The sequence below is a fragment of the Perognathus longimembris genome, chromosome 1, assembly GCF_023159225.1.
Source record: "Perognathus longimembris pacificus isolate PPM17 chromosome 1, ASM2315922v1, whole genome shotgun sequence".
NCBI lineage: Eukaryota > Metazoa > Chordata > Mammalia > Rodentia > Heteromyidae > Perognathus > Perognathus longimembris.
The window spans coordinates 78,504,341-78,520,049 of NC_063161.1; the positions used below are offsets into that span (position 1 = coordinate 78,504,341).

Here is a 15,709-nt window from a genome sequence, read left to right on the forward strand (position 1 = left end):
CAGGTCTCGGCCTCCTGAGTAGCTAGGATGACAGGCCTGAGGCACCAATGCCCACCTTGGCCACTCTGAAACACCCACCTCCCCAGAGATACCACTGGGCTTGGCTGCAGAGAAGCCTGGACTAACTGGGGTCTCCAGCACCTCCATTCCTGGTGACACAAGCTTTTGTGATGGTCCTGGCAGGTCTGACCCACCGTACCAGGGCCATGGTATCCTCCCCAGTCAGCACAGGCTGAGACAAGGCTGGCAGGTTTAGAACCCTCAGAGGCAGATCTGCAATCTTGACCCTCCCTTCTTCCTACCTCTGAGGTTGGCAAGAGGCGTGGCTCGCCACAGAAGGCCAAGCTCAGCCAGCCACTTGGCTGGCCACCGGGTCTGGCTGGGTCCTTGGCTTCCTGGAGTGGCCTCAGGTCACCGTCCAAGGGCTTCATCCTCTGCCCCACACAGACCTGTGCTCCTCTCGAGAGCCAGCAGGCTCAGGCTCAGGCTCATCGCAGCCAACTAAGCTAGGCAAGGGGGCGGGGGGGGGGGGGGCAGGGCCCGCCACCTGTGCTACCGGGGCCTCCACCAGGATAGGTGCGCTGTCTGCACAGGACAGGTGTTCATGTCCCCCCGCAGCGGCTCCACATTCCCAGGGGGCAGGCCTGAGATCTTTTTTTTTTTTTTTGGCATGTTTGTACTTTGGGCTTGAACTCAGGGCATCACATGCAGCTTATTCTGCTCAAGGCTGGCACTCTACCACTTGAACCAAACTACTGGGTTTCTGCTGGTGAACTGCCCTGACTGGCTTTGAATCATGATCCTCACATCTCAGCCTCCGAGTAGCTAGGATTACAAGGATAAGCACTGGTGCCAGCCAAGACCTGAGATCTTGACCCAGCCACTACAGACTGGGCCACAGGGGGAAAATGGGGTTATGAGAGGGAATGCTGGGTGCACCCCACAACCTAGGACGCAGGGCTCCTCACCCAGAGCACCAGCCATGCACAAGCAGCATCTGAAACAGGAAACTCTTTATTGCAAGGGTATAAAAAGTAGTCACAGCGCAACATGTACAGCAATAAATTAGGTGGGGGGGTGGGGGGGAAGCACAGCATATGATCTCAATAATTTATATCGTGGGAAAAAGCAGCACAAAAAAATAATAAATATTGAAATGAAACTACCAAGGCAGAAGCCAGGGAAGCCAGGGCCATCACGGACCGGCCTCCGACACCTCAGAAGCAAAGCTTGACTTCTTTGGGGAGTGGAGGCACCAGACAGAAAAGAAACCCATGCCACAGAGAGGTTCTTGTTTTGTTTTTTGTTTTGTTTTCTTAAATTAAAAAATAAATCCATATATTAAATCGTGACAACAAAATGTCAGTGATCTGAAGTTAAAGCAGAGGGCACCTGTTGGGTGGCCTGGGAGGGGCTGGGCGGGTCGCCCCAGAGGCAGAGGGTAAGGAACCCCATCTTTAGCAAAGCACCAGAGGCTGAGAGCAGTCACCTGCCTGCCGCAGTCCCGTGAGGTGGGGTGCTAAGACCCCAAGACTGGAGAGATCTTCCACCCCAGCAGGCCCACCCGCGGAGCAGGGTCCACAAAGAGCGGCCAGTCTGTGGAAGTCGGGGGGAAGGGGTCCTGTGCCCTACCCCACCCACCGTCTGGCCAACTCCATGCTAGTAGAGAACTACAGTATCAAACTGGAAAACTGTTCTGAAAAATCTATATGATAAAATGTGTATATAATTAGATAGATTCTCTCTTTCTAAATACTTCCCACGGTCCTATTGATATCCAATATGGATTACCTACCATGGCTATGGCACGATGGCATTTCCTAAGCGCCCGTAGGCCCCTGCAAGGGGCTGGGCTGCGGCTTGGCCTGGCCTCCTGCAATCCCCAGGGCCTAGGAGGTGATGAGCCACACAGGGCTGTGCCACAGAGGACTCCAGCGTCATCTCGGACACAAGAGCACATGGCCGCCCCTGGGGGTGTGGGTCCCATGCCCTCATCCTGATGTGGCCAGTCCCTGCCCAGCAGTTTAGCAATCTGTGTGTGGGGGGGGGGGACTCATACTGCTGGTGTGAGGGGACAGGCCTAAGGGGACTGGCCTCTGCCTGCCACACATGCTTTCTGGTTGGCAGCATGAGGGAGGCTCCGTGGGCTGCCACCACCCCTCTATGTCCCAGGACAGCGCAGATGCAAACACCAGCTGACAATCAGAACAAAGGACCTGGGTGACTGCATCCCAGGAGGCAAGTCCTTGAGGCTCTCCTGCCTGTGCCCCCTGACCCTCCCCAATGTACCCCTCTGGCCTCCTCCACAGCCCGGGGCCCTGGACCCCACCTGCCTGCCCTCCTCCTTGCCCATCTCCCCCAGCTGCAGGAACCAAAGTCCTGAACTCGCACGTCCACCTCTAGCACGATTCCCCGGCCTCCTGCGGCTGCTCACCTTCTCCTCCCTCAGAGCAGGGCGAGCAGCTGCCCACTCCACAGCTGTCCCTGCTGAGATGCAGGAGGGCTGGCCGGCTCCTGCACCCCACCAGAGGCCTCGCTGGGTCACAGAACACTGCGAGAATTCACAACATCCACGAAACTCTCTGCACACATACTGGATGCCTCCCCCACCCCCACCCCCCAGCGGCAGGCAGGCTGGTCCTCCGGCACCCCGGTGCTGATGCAGAAGGGCTGTGACTGCAGGCGTGCACTGACACAGGGAGGCACCCCAGGCCCACCTTCCCCTCACCCCCTCTGGAGGCACAGGCCGGGTGCAAGGGGCTAAAGCAGGCCATAGCAACATTGACAGGGAAAGCTGGAAGACCAGAGCTGCCCACAGGCCCCCTGTCCTGTCCCCAGGCAGAGGTGTGTGGTGAGGTGCATGCACCCCAGCCAACCCCGCTGACCCCATCCCCCGCCCCCTGCCGGGCACAGCGGAACAGGGCTGATGGCTGCTGCTTGTGGAAGGACTGGAAGGCTGAGTCCCCGCTCAAGGCCACAGGGGCCTAGCACTAGGGCTGCTCTTCCTGGAAGACCCCATGGGGAAAGGCAGAACCCACCGGGGTGACCACACTTCCTGGAAACACACATTTAGGGGGGAAAGTACGGGTGTGAGAGTGTGTGCACGTGTGTGTATGCGTGCGTGGGGGGGGGGCAGCATGTGGCACCCAGCTCACAAGAGCCTACTTTTCATCCTGCGTCTGCTGTCCCTGTCCTGGGCCCCCGCAGGGTGTGCCATGGCTGGAAGGTCAGAGTCTGTGCCAGGGACATTAGGGCAGGCAGGAGAGCCATGCCGCTGCCCCCACCCGGCCCCCCAGCAGGCACTAGGACGCGGCCGAGAAGGGCACAGAGGCGGAGGAGATCTCGGCCGACTTGACGATGGTAATGACGCTGGTGGTGGCCACCTTGGTGGGCGTGACAGGCCCTCGGGCCACGGTGCGCGCGAAGGTCTGCAGGGCCTCGTACTTGGAGCGCAGGGCGTCCAGCTCCAGGCGCATGCTGCTGTTCTCTCGGGCCAGCTTCTCCACCTCTTGCTGCAGCTCCACCCGCTGGCGCTCCAGCTCCTCCTTCTGTGTCACCCGCTTGATGCGGCAGCTGGCAGCGTAGCCTCGGTTCTTCAGGGTGCGGCGCCGCTGCTTCAGGCGCGTCACCTCCTCCTTGGTGAGTCCCCGCAGGTGCTGGTTCAGCTCCCGCACCGACATGGACACCAGCTCATCGTCACTGAGCACTGGGGCATTCTCACCCGCCTCCTTCTTGACCTGCAGGGGCCGCAGCAGGGCGAGACAAGGAGGGAACCCAGGATCAGCCAGCCACATGGCAGCTTGGGGAAGGAAGGCAGAAAGACCCAGCAGTGCCCCCCACCTGCCCCTGCCCAGGGCTGACTCTAGCTGCTCTGGGTCTCCAAACCTTATTCTGGTAGTACTATGGATTAACCTTCGGAGACCTCCACAGTCTGGAAAGAAAAGCCTCCCTGACTTTTTTATTTTGGTGCCACTACCAGGGCTTGAACAGAGAAGCCTGGTGCTGTCTGTCGCTGAGCATTTATGCTCAAGGCTAATGCTCTATCACTTAAGCCACAGCTCCACCTCTAGTTTTTTGCTGGTTAATCAGAGAAAAGAGTCTTGGATACTTTTCCGGCCCAAGCTGGCTTCAAACTGTGATCCTTAGATCTCAGCCTCATGAGTAGCTGGGATTACAAGTGCGAGCCAGAGCCACCAGTGCCCGGCTGGTCTGTATCACTTAAGCCACATCCGCCCCAGCCCTTTAGTTTTTATTTTGCTTTTGAGCCAGGGTCTCACAATCACTTTATCTAGGCTGGCCTTGAGATCAATTTCTTCTTGCTGTCCACCTCCTGAGTAGCTGGGATTATAGGCGTGAACCACCACACCCAGTGGCTGTGACCTTCTTTGAACAGTTCCCGTAAGGAGAGCAGTGGTTGTGTCACTGCTAGTCATCACTGTGGAGGTCACAGGCCATAGTGCAGGAGCCTCCAGAGCCCCAGGCCTGGCACAGCCTTTCCAGGCAAACCATGGGAATGCATAGCACCCCCACCCCCACCTACCACCTGGGGGCAAAGCTAGGGTGCCTCCCAGGAGCTGATGGGAGAGCTGGCTCACGGTCACCCCTTGACCATGGGGGGGCTGAGGGCACCTAGGAAGGAGAAGGGGCCTGGCCAACCCCAGAGCAGGATCACCCTGCTGTCACAGGGCCATCGTGTGCACCTCTGGCTCTGCAGGAGCAGGGTCTGCAGCTGCCCGCCCTCCCACCCAGTGTCACATGGCCTAGGTCTTCCAGGCCACCATCCCTTGTCTGTTTTCCCCTTCTCCTGCTGGACGTCCCCCCATTCGATGGCCCTCCACCCATTCCTGCGGACAAGCCCTTCTATTCCCCAGGGGAGAAAAGGGCCTCCTGGATTAAGCAGGATCTCTCCGCCAGCCTGAGGCGGGACACCGCCCCCACCCCCCAGCCTCTCCCCACGGTACCTTCAATGCCTTGTTTGGCTTGGGATTAGTCGTCATAACCCGGGCACAGTCACCAGGACAGAAGCACTTGGAAATGGCAGCTGGAGAGAGAGAGGAACACGGGAGAGGCAGGGGTCAGACCCAGGCAGGCTCCGCATAGCACCCTGCCTGTCTGTGGGGTGCTCCAAGGGCCACGAGTGTTCAAACAGCAGGGTCCCAGAGCCCCCAACATGGTAGAGGACGGTCCTCAAGTCCAGCCTCAGCCCTCAGAGCAGCCAACACCAGCCCCCCATCCTCAGCAGCTGCCTCCAGCCACCACCCCAGAGTGTGCGGGCCTCTCTGGCACTGGGGATGAACTTGAGCTGTTAGCAATGCTGGCTTCCTGTCTTCACTCTTCACTCCCCTCCTGAACCCAGACAAGACTTTTGCACCCGAGAGGCCCCAGGTGCTGAGTGTCCTGGAGACCAAAGTGACCACAAAGCTTTCTCCCCTTTCAAGACCAAAGGCGTGTAACCAGCCACTGGATGGCGTCCCAGACTCAGCCTGGCTCCCTGGGGAGACCGGAAGTCCCTGTCCTTGCCCCCAAGGTGGGCTGGGGCAGAGGACCGGCCACCCCACCTGGCAGCTTAAGGGTCACCTACCTCAGTGAAGGAGGCTGCAGCTGTGGCATGACCACCCACCCAGGCTGCCCCAGAGCTTCGGGTGGACGGCAAGTTCAAAGGCTGTGGCCCAGAGGTGGGGAGGTGGGAGGCTGCTCCCAGACCTAATCAGCAGACTGGCTGGAGCTGTCCTGTTCCTGTCCCCGCCAGCCAGCCCCCTAGCCCGCCCGCCCTTCTCGGTTTCCAGTCTGCATTGTGTCACACATTCTAATCATTCATGAAAAACCCAGCCAAAGCATCCCAAGCATGATTCCCCTCTGATAGTTGCCATGGCGACCTTGGGAAGTAGCCAACCCCGGGTGGTCGCCATGGAAACGGAGAAGCCCAAAAGCAATCATGACTTCAGGTCAGGCTTGTGCGGAAGACATCACCCATCACGAGGTTGTCAGTAAACAAACTCATTCACTTGCCTGAGGAAGGGGTGGGGGCAGGAAGTGCGCTGAAGGCCTCTGAGAGGGCACCTCTCCACTCCCACACCCCGAACCCCAGACCCTGATTAGGTGAGCAGTGCAGAGGAGCCTCAGAGAAAACAGGGCAAGGAAACAAGGGCACCGAGGGCATATTTAGCAAATGGCAGGCAGCCTCCCCCACCTGGGCCCTTGGGCCTGAATCCATCCCCCCTGTAGGCTTGCCCCTTATGGGGACCAATCTCCTTGGCCCCCCTCCACCCTCTACTGCCAGAAAGCCAATGCGAGGCAGGGTCTCAACTGCTTCCAGGGGTGCTGACAGTAGTCAGGGCCAGAAGGCTGTGGGGCTAGCTAGGGCTTGGGGTGGTGAGGCCCTGTGGAGGGCTCCTCCTATATCCTCACCAACCACCAGGGGGGGCCCCCATCACGTGGAGGCCCCAGCTGGGTTACAGGGACATGGCACAAGCCACCTTGTGAGCGAGTGACCCACAGGAGCCAGGCGCCTGGGAGCCATGAGAAAGTTTTCCGAGTGAGGGAGGAGGGGCCGGGGCCTTCGCTCAGCCTCGGCGTCAGTGGCATAGCTATGGGGTGAGTCACGCAGGCTGTTTACAGAGCCGGCACATTCCCACACAGGGGCACCCCTCCCGCGCATGGGCTTGGCGGAAAAGGGAGGAGCTGGGGAAGGGGCCTCTGGCCAGGCCTGAGGTGCAGGGATGTGCTGAGCTGGTTGCGCTGGGGGTATAGGGGTGGCCAGGATGGGTACACAACACCCAGGTGACCCCAAGAGGGTCAGTATGGGCCAGCACAAGGTCACCGTGGGCAGTATGCAAGCCCCTCCCCCAGCTCAGACCTGCCACACCCACTGCACAGTGGGCTTCCCGGCACAGGGGCACCAGAAGAGCAGCCACAGGCTCCCTGCCGGGGGATCATGGTGGGGGACCTCAGCTGGGAGATCCTTCCTCAGTCCTCCAGCCCATCCCAGGATGAGGTGAGGACTCTGCGGATGTGGACAGCGGCCACCCTCCCTAAGTGGCCTGTGACACCCCTGACAACACTCTGAGATGAGTGAGGGAAGCCTCCACCTCTAGAGGTCATGCCCTCAGGAAAAAAAGGGGTTCAGTGAGAAAGCCCCAGGGACATGCCAGCTCCCAAAAGTCCCAGAGCACAGGGAGCCTGCCAGGTGAAAGACCAGCTTGCCCCCTACCACCACCCGTGCCTCCTCCAGCACAGCCTGTAGAACCACCGGCCAAGCCCCACAACCCACAGCACTGTATCTACACCTTCCACTTGGGGGCAGAAGCCCGGCTCTGTGGGGGAAGACTGGACCCTTCTTCGGGGTAACCTGACAGGCCTGGCTAGGGCCTGGGCAGTCTGCCAGAGAGGCAGGGGAGACCTAGATGGACTGCAGGTAATGGGCTGAGGGCGCACAAAATCCATCCACACCAGGCTGGCGTAAGTTGCTTTACACATCAAAGACAAGGAGAGGGACAGCTAGCTTTGGGGAGAGGTCCAGAGGAGAGTTTTGGGGTTATTCTGCTTAGCTTGCTTACTCACAGCTTGTGCTTTACAAATTGCCTGTCCAGTATTTTCTGAATTGGAAGTCACAACGACTTTTCTGCTTGGGCTGGCTTTGAATCTCAAACCTCTAGACCTCATCTCCCAAGGAACTAGGATTACAGTCAAGAGCCACTGGTGCCTAGCCACAGGAGAATGTTGTAGGTATGAGAGAGTTTGTAGCCAAGGGCTGGTGGTGTGCGCCTGTAATCCTAGCTACTCAGGAGATTGAGATCTGAAGACCAACGTTTGAAGCCAGCTGGGGCAGGAAAGTCTGTGCGACTCTTATCTCCAGTGTACCACCAAAAAGCCCACAGTGGAGTAGTGACGCGTGTGTCAGTCTTGGGTAAAAGGGCTGAGGGACAGGACTGGGAATATGACTAGCGGTAGAATATTTGCCTTACATACATGAAGCCCTGGGTTCGATTCCTTAGCACCGCATGTACAGAAAAAGCCGGAAGTGGTGCTGTGGGTCAAGTGATAGAGTGCTAGCCTTGAGCAAAAGCAGCTCAGGGACAGTGGCCAGGCCCTGATTTCAAGGCCCAGAACCGGCAAAAATAATAATAATAAAAGCTAAGGCCCTGAGTTTGAGCCCCCAGGACTGGTACAATTAAAAGAAAGGAAAAAGAGTTTGTAAAACGAGAGGCTGTTGGAAGGGAGGGTCCTGGAAGCTACAGGCACAGCTGGAAGGACCCTTTCCTGAGTCCGGTACAGGGGTGGGAGGCCACATGGGCAGCAGGTGGATAAGCACTACACCACAGGAAGTCCCAGGGAAGTCCAAGCACATCCTAGAGAGGCAACTGGCCACAAGGCGGCACCTTGCGTGGAAACGCTTTCTTTTTTTTTTCTTTTTTTTGTGCTTGTCCTAGGGCTTGGGCTCAGGACCTGGGCACTGTCCCTGGGCCTCTTCAGCTCTAAGGCTAGCACTCTACCACTCTGAGCCATAGTGTAACTTCTGGGTTTCTGGTGGTTCACTAGAGTCTCACAGACTTTCCTGCCTGGGCTGGCTTTGAACTGCGACACTCAATCTCAGCCTCCTGAGTAGGTGGGATGACAGGTGTGCGCCACTGCACCCGGCCCGTGGACATACTTCTTGGTGACTACTGTACCTGAAATGGTTAGAAAGTTGGAAATGCCGGGCTGGGGATATGGCCTAGTGGCAAGAGTGCTTGACTCGTATACATGAAGCCCTGGGTTCAATTCCCCAGCACCACATATATAGAAAATGGCCAGAAGTGGCACTGTGGCTCAAGTGGCAGAGTGCTAGCCTTGAGCAAAGAGAAGCCAGGGACAGTGCTCAGGCCCTGAGTCCAAGGCCCAGGACTGGCAAAAAAAGAAAAGTTGGAAATGCCATGGCCAGGTGGCAATCTGAACAGAAGGCACTGGCAGGGTTGGTCTACCTCACCTCCTCTGCAGGAAAGAGAGGCAGCCACAGCTTCAGGTGACACCCATGCCACAGCACCAGAGCTGGGGTGGCCAGCCTGTTAACCCCAGTAAGAACCAAGGCAGAGGGCCCTGGTTCCATCAAAGGCAGGGAGGTTTGCTATAGAGGATGGGGAATCAGCTGGGGGTGGAACAGCAAGTAGCCCACCCACAGCCCAGAAACAAGCCTTTCAGGGTACAGGCAAGACAGGACCACTGTCTCCTATCCCAAGGGTTCATGGCCTGCCGGCTGCCCTCACCACCCTCTCCCCCAGCAGCCCTCTCCCCTCAAAGCTCTGGCTCAGGAAGAGGAGGGCCCATACCAACCAGAGAGGGTATTCTCCAAAAAGAAAGCAGAGTGGCCAACAGCCGCAGGCCCAGCAGTCCTAGGGTGGACCTCTTAGGAGGAAAGGAGGCCACACGGAGGTCCAATGCTCAGTGGCATGGAGACTAGCCTGGACCACCGTCCTCATCCTCTGCCAAGCCCGGCTGCTGAGCTGGGGACAGGGAGGGTCTCCAGAATGCCTTCATTCTTCAGGGGTGACCGTGGCTGCAGCCTCATGTCCCTGCCTCCCTACAGCCCCCAGCCCTTCTAACAAACCTAACGTGGGGTACGCCCTTCTAGTTCTGTTCTCCACAGGTCTCCAGATGTGGTAGAAAGATGGAGGAGCAGGATGAAGACAGGAAGAGTAGACATGTTCTCTCTGAGAGGAGCAGGTTCAAGGGAGGCAGTGAGATAAGCCTGTAATCCCAGCTACTTAGTAGAGGGCAGAAAAAGGAGGATTGAGATCTGAGGCTAGCTGGGACAAAAATGTGAGACCCTGTTTGAAAAATAACTAACACAGAAGGGGCTGGGGTATAGCTCAAATGGTAGAGCACCTGAGTTCAAAAACCCCAGTACCAGAGAAACAAAGAAGGAGAAAGAGATGAGAGAAAGACACACACAGAGACAGAGACAGAGAGAAAGAAGCAGGTAGGCGGGCAGGCAGGCAGCAATGCATACACTTTGATGGGGAGAGACTTGAAGCTTGGGTAGAGACATGGCTACCTGCACTTGTCAACTAACTGCAGCCTTGGATGGGCAGTAACACACACAGATGGGCAAATGACAGTTCCTCCCACTAAGACCCAGGAAGGTCTCCGCCACCCTCCCACCTGGGATAGGACAAGGCCCCTCAGTATGCAATATGTGTCCCAGCCTACAGCCTGGCCCTGGCTGGCAGCCCTCTACAACCGTCTGCCTCGCCTGGAGGACGTCTGGTCACCTTGCATTTGCAGCCCGAGGAAGTTGTGTCATCCCAGCGACATCCCGAGGTGACTGACTCAGTCAGGACGGTGCACAGAACACCTGCGTGGCAGCTGTGCCCCCCTGCCCCCCTCCAGCTTGCTGATGGCCCACCAGCTCCTGGCCAGGGCTCTGTTCTGTCTCCAGGTGTCCTGGGGCCTCAGCTGCTCTCAATCTCTGGGTATACTTGAGAGCCCAGACCCGTCAGTCCCTTCTCTGCTCTGCTTCTCCATCATGGAGAACAGCCACCCCCACCCATAATCACTTAGCCCTCGTCTCTCCTCCTAGCCCACGACATGACCCCACGTGCGTCTGCCCTCCCGCCAGTCCCCACAGCCTGGCACCAGCTCAGGCCCAGCTTCTGTCCACATTATGGCTTTGACTCAACAGGATCCCAGTTCTGGCCCCACAGGCAGGCAGAGGTCTTGGGGGTCCCTCCTGAATCCCCCATTCCCTAGTCCAATCACCACCTCAGGCTGCTTCCTCTGGACCTTTATGCCCTCCAGCTGCATTGAGCACAGGGTCCCCACCCCTTCAACTCCCCCCTAGCTGCCCTGTTTGGGGTAGCCAATTACCTTGGACCAAAACTTAGTTTTAGAACTTTCTATCAGAGCTCCCGGTAAGCAATGGAGGATGTTCTACCTAAGATTCAAGGTATAGAGAAAGGCCTGCTGTGAAAGAGCTGGGCTTGGGCACAGAAGGAGCACTAGAGAGAGGGTGGCCACCCCCCAACTTGTCCCTCCTTCCCACAAACAAACAAAAAACCTGCCAGATGGCCACATGGAAGAACAGTCAGGTGCCCAACCAGGCACTAACCCTAAACCTGACCTCAGAGCAGGCAGGCTGTACCCCTGGCCATCCCAGTGCCTTCAGAACACTGGATGGTGCTGTGGGCATTGCTTCTACCTGCTTAGAAATGCTACAACTTCCAGATAATACTTTCAGTTTCCTGAAACTGTACGAAAGAGGAAATACACAGAGCCTGTGACTTATAAAAGCAAAAGTAAATTCTGGAGCAATGCATCTTCCATTAGCAAAGGGGAGGGGAGGAGAAGGGAGGAGAGGGAAGGGGAGGGGAAAGGAGTGTGAGTCACTGTTTACTGCTCAGATCCGCCACACACAATTCTCCCAGCTGGCAGCATTTCCATTTCCCGTGTGGACTGGACCTGAAATCCAGAATTTCCACTCCAGAAACCTTTAGACTTAGATACAGCCAGGGCAGAAACAGGCATAACTTCTTCTGGGTCTAGACAGCAAGCAGCTTCACCCGAGACTGTAAACAAACCCTCCTCTGGCCCTCTCAGAGTGAAAGCCACTTGGGTGGACAAAGAATAATCCAGAAAACTGTTGCTCAACGGCAGTCTTGGCAAGAGCTGGAGAAAAACCCCAACCCTGGAAAAGACTGTCCTCCTGAGCACCCACTGTCCAACCCTCGTGTTTAGCAGTCACCTGGAAAGCACAAAGCCCTGAGCCCGCAACCTGTCTCTCCAAGGCCCGGCTCAGTTCAAGTAAAAAAGGCAAATGGGATCCAGAGAAGATGGTCGTGTTTCTTGCTTTAATATATACGGGCTGATTTTGGAACAAGGAGAGGTGTAGTTTTAAAGGGAGAGTCCCATTACCAAGGTCAGACTCAGACATTCCGGCACCGATAGCTAAGGGGCAAAGTTCTCATAGTTGGTGTTAGCTGGGCACAGTGCAACAGGCCCCACCCACTTGCACAGCCCACCCACGCCTTTCCTGACCCCACCCACTTGCTTCCACACGCACACCTTTTTAAAAAGATCAGGCCTGTAATCCTAGCTATTCAGGAGACTGAGATCTAAGGGCAGTGGTTCAAAGCCAGCCCCAGAAGAAACATCTGTAAGACTCTTATCACCAATGAACCAGCAAAAACAAGAAAGCCCAAAGTGGAGCTGTGGCTCAAGTGATAAGAGTGCCAGCCTTAAGTGAAAAAAGCTAAGGAACAGTGCTTAGGCCTAGAATTTAAGCCCTACTACCAGCACAAAAATAAATAAAAATAAGCAAATAAATGGTTAGGTTTGGCAAGGCCAGGCCATGTTACTAAGCCAACTTTCACTGTGAGTATGTCCTGAGACCTCATAAGGACAATGAAAGGGGTCCTAAAGCCCAAGCCGGTGAATAAAGGGGAAGTATGGAGCTCATGCTGTGGCATAAAGTGGGTTTGGGGGTCTGAGTGCTTTCTGAAGCCAAGCACCTGGCAAAATGAAGGGCGAGTCCTTTATTGGTCAAATGGTGAGTAAATTGTCAGGGACCTGGTTCCAAGAGCCTGTGAAAGGTAGTCACAGCCTAAACTGAACTCAGGATCCAAAAGCAAAGGGCTGCCAAACGCGGGCTGTTCCGTGAACCAGGCAAGTTCTGCCTGGCCAGCGGGACTGCCCATCTCCGGGCACCGGTGAGGATGGGGGTGGGGGTGGGGGGACAACTAGCTCTTCCTGAAGGAGACCTAAGCCAGGTTTGGACAACCTGTAGTTTACCAGATTACTTTCAGGTCCCTCCCACCTACTCACCCACCCCCAGGTCCGCAGAAGGTGTGCAGAACCACAGCCCAACACACCTGTTTGCTAACCCAACAGGAGCACCTGAGAACCGGGCACATAAAGAACTGAAAGAGAGCACAGCTAGTGTCCACCCTAAGGAGAGTGACGGGGAAGACGACGGGCTCTCGGGACTGTCCCCCCACGGGCTTCTACGCCACGGCCTTCCTTCAAGCACCCCCGGCAAGGCAGCCGACTGGAAAGTGACACGGGTCACAGAGGCCTCCGGGAGCCCGGGCTGAACGGTCTCCCGGGCGGCGCGGCACGGTGGCTCCGGCTTCACCCTGCGCGGAGCGGAAGCGCGGCTAGGTGATCGCGGCCGGCGCTTCTGCACGTGGCGGGCCGCGCGGAGGCCTGGGCCGGGCCTCGGCTCTGGGGTCCCGCGATCGCCCCGGTGGCACGTGCGCGAGGGTCAGGCCGCGTCCGCGAGGGGGACCTGGAGGCCGTCGGGGCGGGCCGTCCGGAAGGTATGCGATCGCGAGTGTCGGCCGGGTCCCCGGAGGCCGTGACTCAGCGGCCAGGCTGCCCGCTCCGCCCCGTGCCCGCGACCCGGTCCCGGTCCCAGTCCCGGCCTCGTCCCGTTCCCCGCGGCCCGGCCGCCGCCCCTCCTCACCTGGCGGGCGTCGCGCGGGGCCGGGGCGCGACGGCTCCTCGCGGGCTCCCGCTTTCCTCGCGCGCTCCTCCTCGGGTGCTTCCCCTCGGCCGCCGCCTCCGCCTCGAGCTCCGGTTCGACTTCACCAAGAACAACAAGTCCCCGCCGCCCGCCGCCCGCCTGCCGCCGGCTCCTCAACACTGACACCGCTTCCGGGATCGCGCGTCGGTGCGCGTCACCGCCCCGCCCGCCGCGTAGGCACCGCCCCGACAAGGCCCCGCCCCTCTCCGGGGCCCCGCCCCCTTGGCGGGCCCACAGTGTCGCTCGCTCAAACCACTCCCACCTAAACCGGTCCCGCCCTGGGTCCCGCCCCTAAACGGAGCCACGCCCTCGGCGAACCCCTCGTGGGGCTCGTCGACCAAGATGCCCCGCCCACCCATTAAGGCCACGCCCCGTAGACCACGCCCCCTCCGTACTGGCTTCCTTCCGCCAGGTCTGAGTAGGTGTCCTCAGGGCCCGCAAGAGGGGACTGCACGCCGCCCTGGCTGGGGGCGGGGTGGCAGGCCGGAGCACGGGGCTTCCGGGAATACTGCAAACGCCGTCTAGACTCCAGGTCCTTTTCTGTGCTTCCGGGACCCTCTGCCGGTCCTGCGGGTGCGTCCGCGGAGCCGATCCCGGGGACTTGGCCGTGAGTGCAAACTTGCACCAGGCCATGCTCGGACGTTAGCTCTGTGTTACAGCGAGTCAAGGGGCGCGGGGGGGGGGGGGGGGCGGGGGAGGGGAGGCCTGGGCTCTGCGAGCCGGCGAACCCCCCAAGAGAAGGAAGGGATGCTTAGCATCCTCTGTTGACCTCACCTGCCGTTCGAATTCCCATTTTCGACCAAGTAACAGGTCGAGAACTATTTCTCACTCTCTTTCTCCTTCGTGAGGAGCCAGGGGTAGCCCAGATGCAACCCCAGAGATGGCCAGCCCAGGACAGGGCCAGGGGGTCTGGGCCCAGAAGGCCCGTGACCCATCCCCTTCCCCAGGTGGGGACCCATCTCTGGTGGCCTTATCTTCCTGCCACAGAGAAAGGGCAGAACCCGAGCCTCCCCTCTGAACCCTCACAGGCAAGCCCCAGACGTATTTTAGGGTTCTCCCTCTGAGAATGATGGGCTAAGAGCTTGAAGAAGAGATGGAGGCACACCTGGTCTCTAGTGACACACACTGAGGCCCCAGCGCCTCCTCTGCTCTCCCCAGTGAATGTGTTTTCGAGTTCACATGCTAAGAAACAGGACCAAGTGCTGAGAAGCAGGCTCAGATGTTGGGTGACAAGCTCAGCAGCACAGTTCAGTATACAGGAAACTCTGTGGCTCCTTCCTGCTCTCACTCCAAAGGACTTCTTACTGGTGGCATGCATCTCCCTGGGACTACCAATGACCTGGTGACACGCCTGTCCTCCCACACAGGACTAGATCTGCCCAGTGGCCTATGGGCAGCTGTTGTCAGGACTCTTTCCCAGATGTCAGGTAGTATTTGGGTTTCTCAACAGACCACTTCTGACTTGATCTCAGATGTGTGTGTGTGTGTGTGTGTGTGTGTGTGTGTGTGTGTGTGTGTGTGTGTACCAGTACTGAGGCTTCCACTCAAGATCTGGGCACTATCCTTCAGCTTTTCCACTTAATGCTGTCCTCTACCACTTGAGCCTCTCCTTCACTTTGGCTTTTTCCTGGTTAATTAGAGATAAGCCTCTCATAGACCTTCCTGTCCCAACTGGCTTTGAACTGTGATCTTCAGATCTCAGCTTCTTGAGTGAGCCACCTATGCCCAGTGGATCACAGACATATTTTTTGTTACAACAACACTTGTCTCATTCTGATTTATTCCTTAGGAGCGGGAAATCTACCAGTAGTAGCTCATGCCTGTAGTCAGTCACAGCTACTCTGGAACTGGAGGTCAGGAGGTTTGAAGTTCCAGGTCAATCTGCATTAAAGAGTTAGCAAGGATTGGGAATGTGGCTTAGCGGTAGAGTGCTTGTCTAGCTTGCATGGAGCCCTGGGTTCCATTCCTCAGCACCACATACACAGAAAAAGCCAGGAGTGGTGCTGTGGCTTAAGAAGTAGAGCACTAGCCTTGAGCAAAAAGAAGCTCAGGGACAGGGCCTAGCCCCAGGACTGGCAAAAAAGAAAAGAAAAGTTAACAAGACCCCCACCTCAACCAATGAACTGAGTGTGGTAGTGGTTGTGTAGGGCAGCAATCTAGGTGAAGCCAGAAGAGGTGGAACAGGAGGCTCAGAACCTGGCATTCTCCTGCCTC

At 57.7% G+C, this 15,709-nt stretch overlaps 1 protein-coding gene across 1 annotated transcript; it reads right to left on the reverse strand.

The window, feature by feature from the left end:
* Positions 1-998: 998 nt before the first annotated feature.
* On the reverse strand, positions 999-13,619 carry Mafk (MAF bZIP transcription factor K). Its single transcript, XM_048330415.1, has 3 exons — positions 13,436-13,619; positions 4,962-5,041; positions 999-3,737 (listed from the first exon to the last, which is right to left on the reverse strand). Exons 2-3 carry the CDS (start codon positions 4,995-4,997, stop codon positions 3,303-3,305), a joined length of 471 nt encoding a protein of 156 aa, XP_048186372.1. The 5' UTR covers positions 4,998-5,041; positions 13,436-13,619; the 3' UTR covers positions 999-3,302.
* Between the last annotated feature and the right edge of the window lie 2,090 nt (positions 13,620-15,709).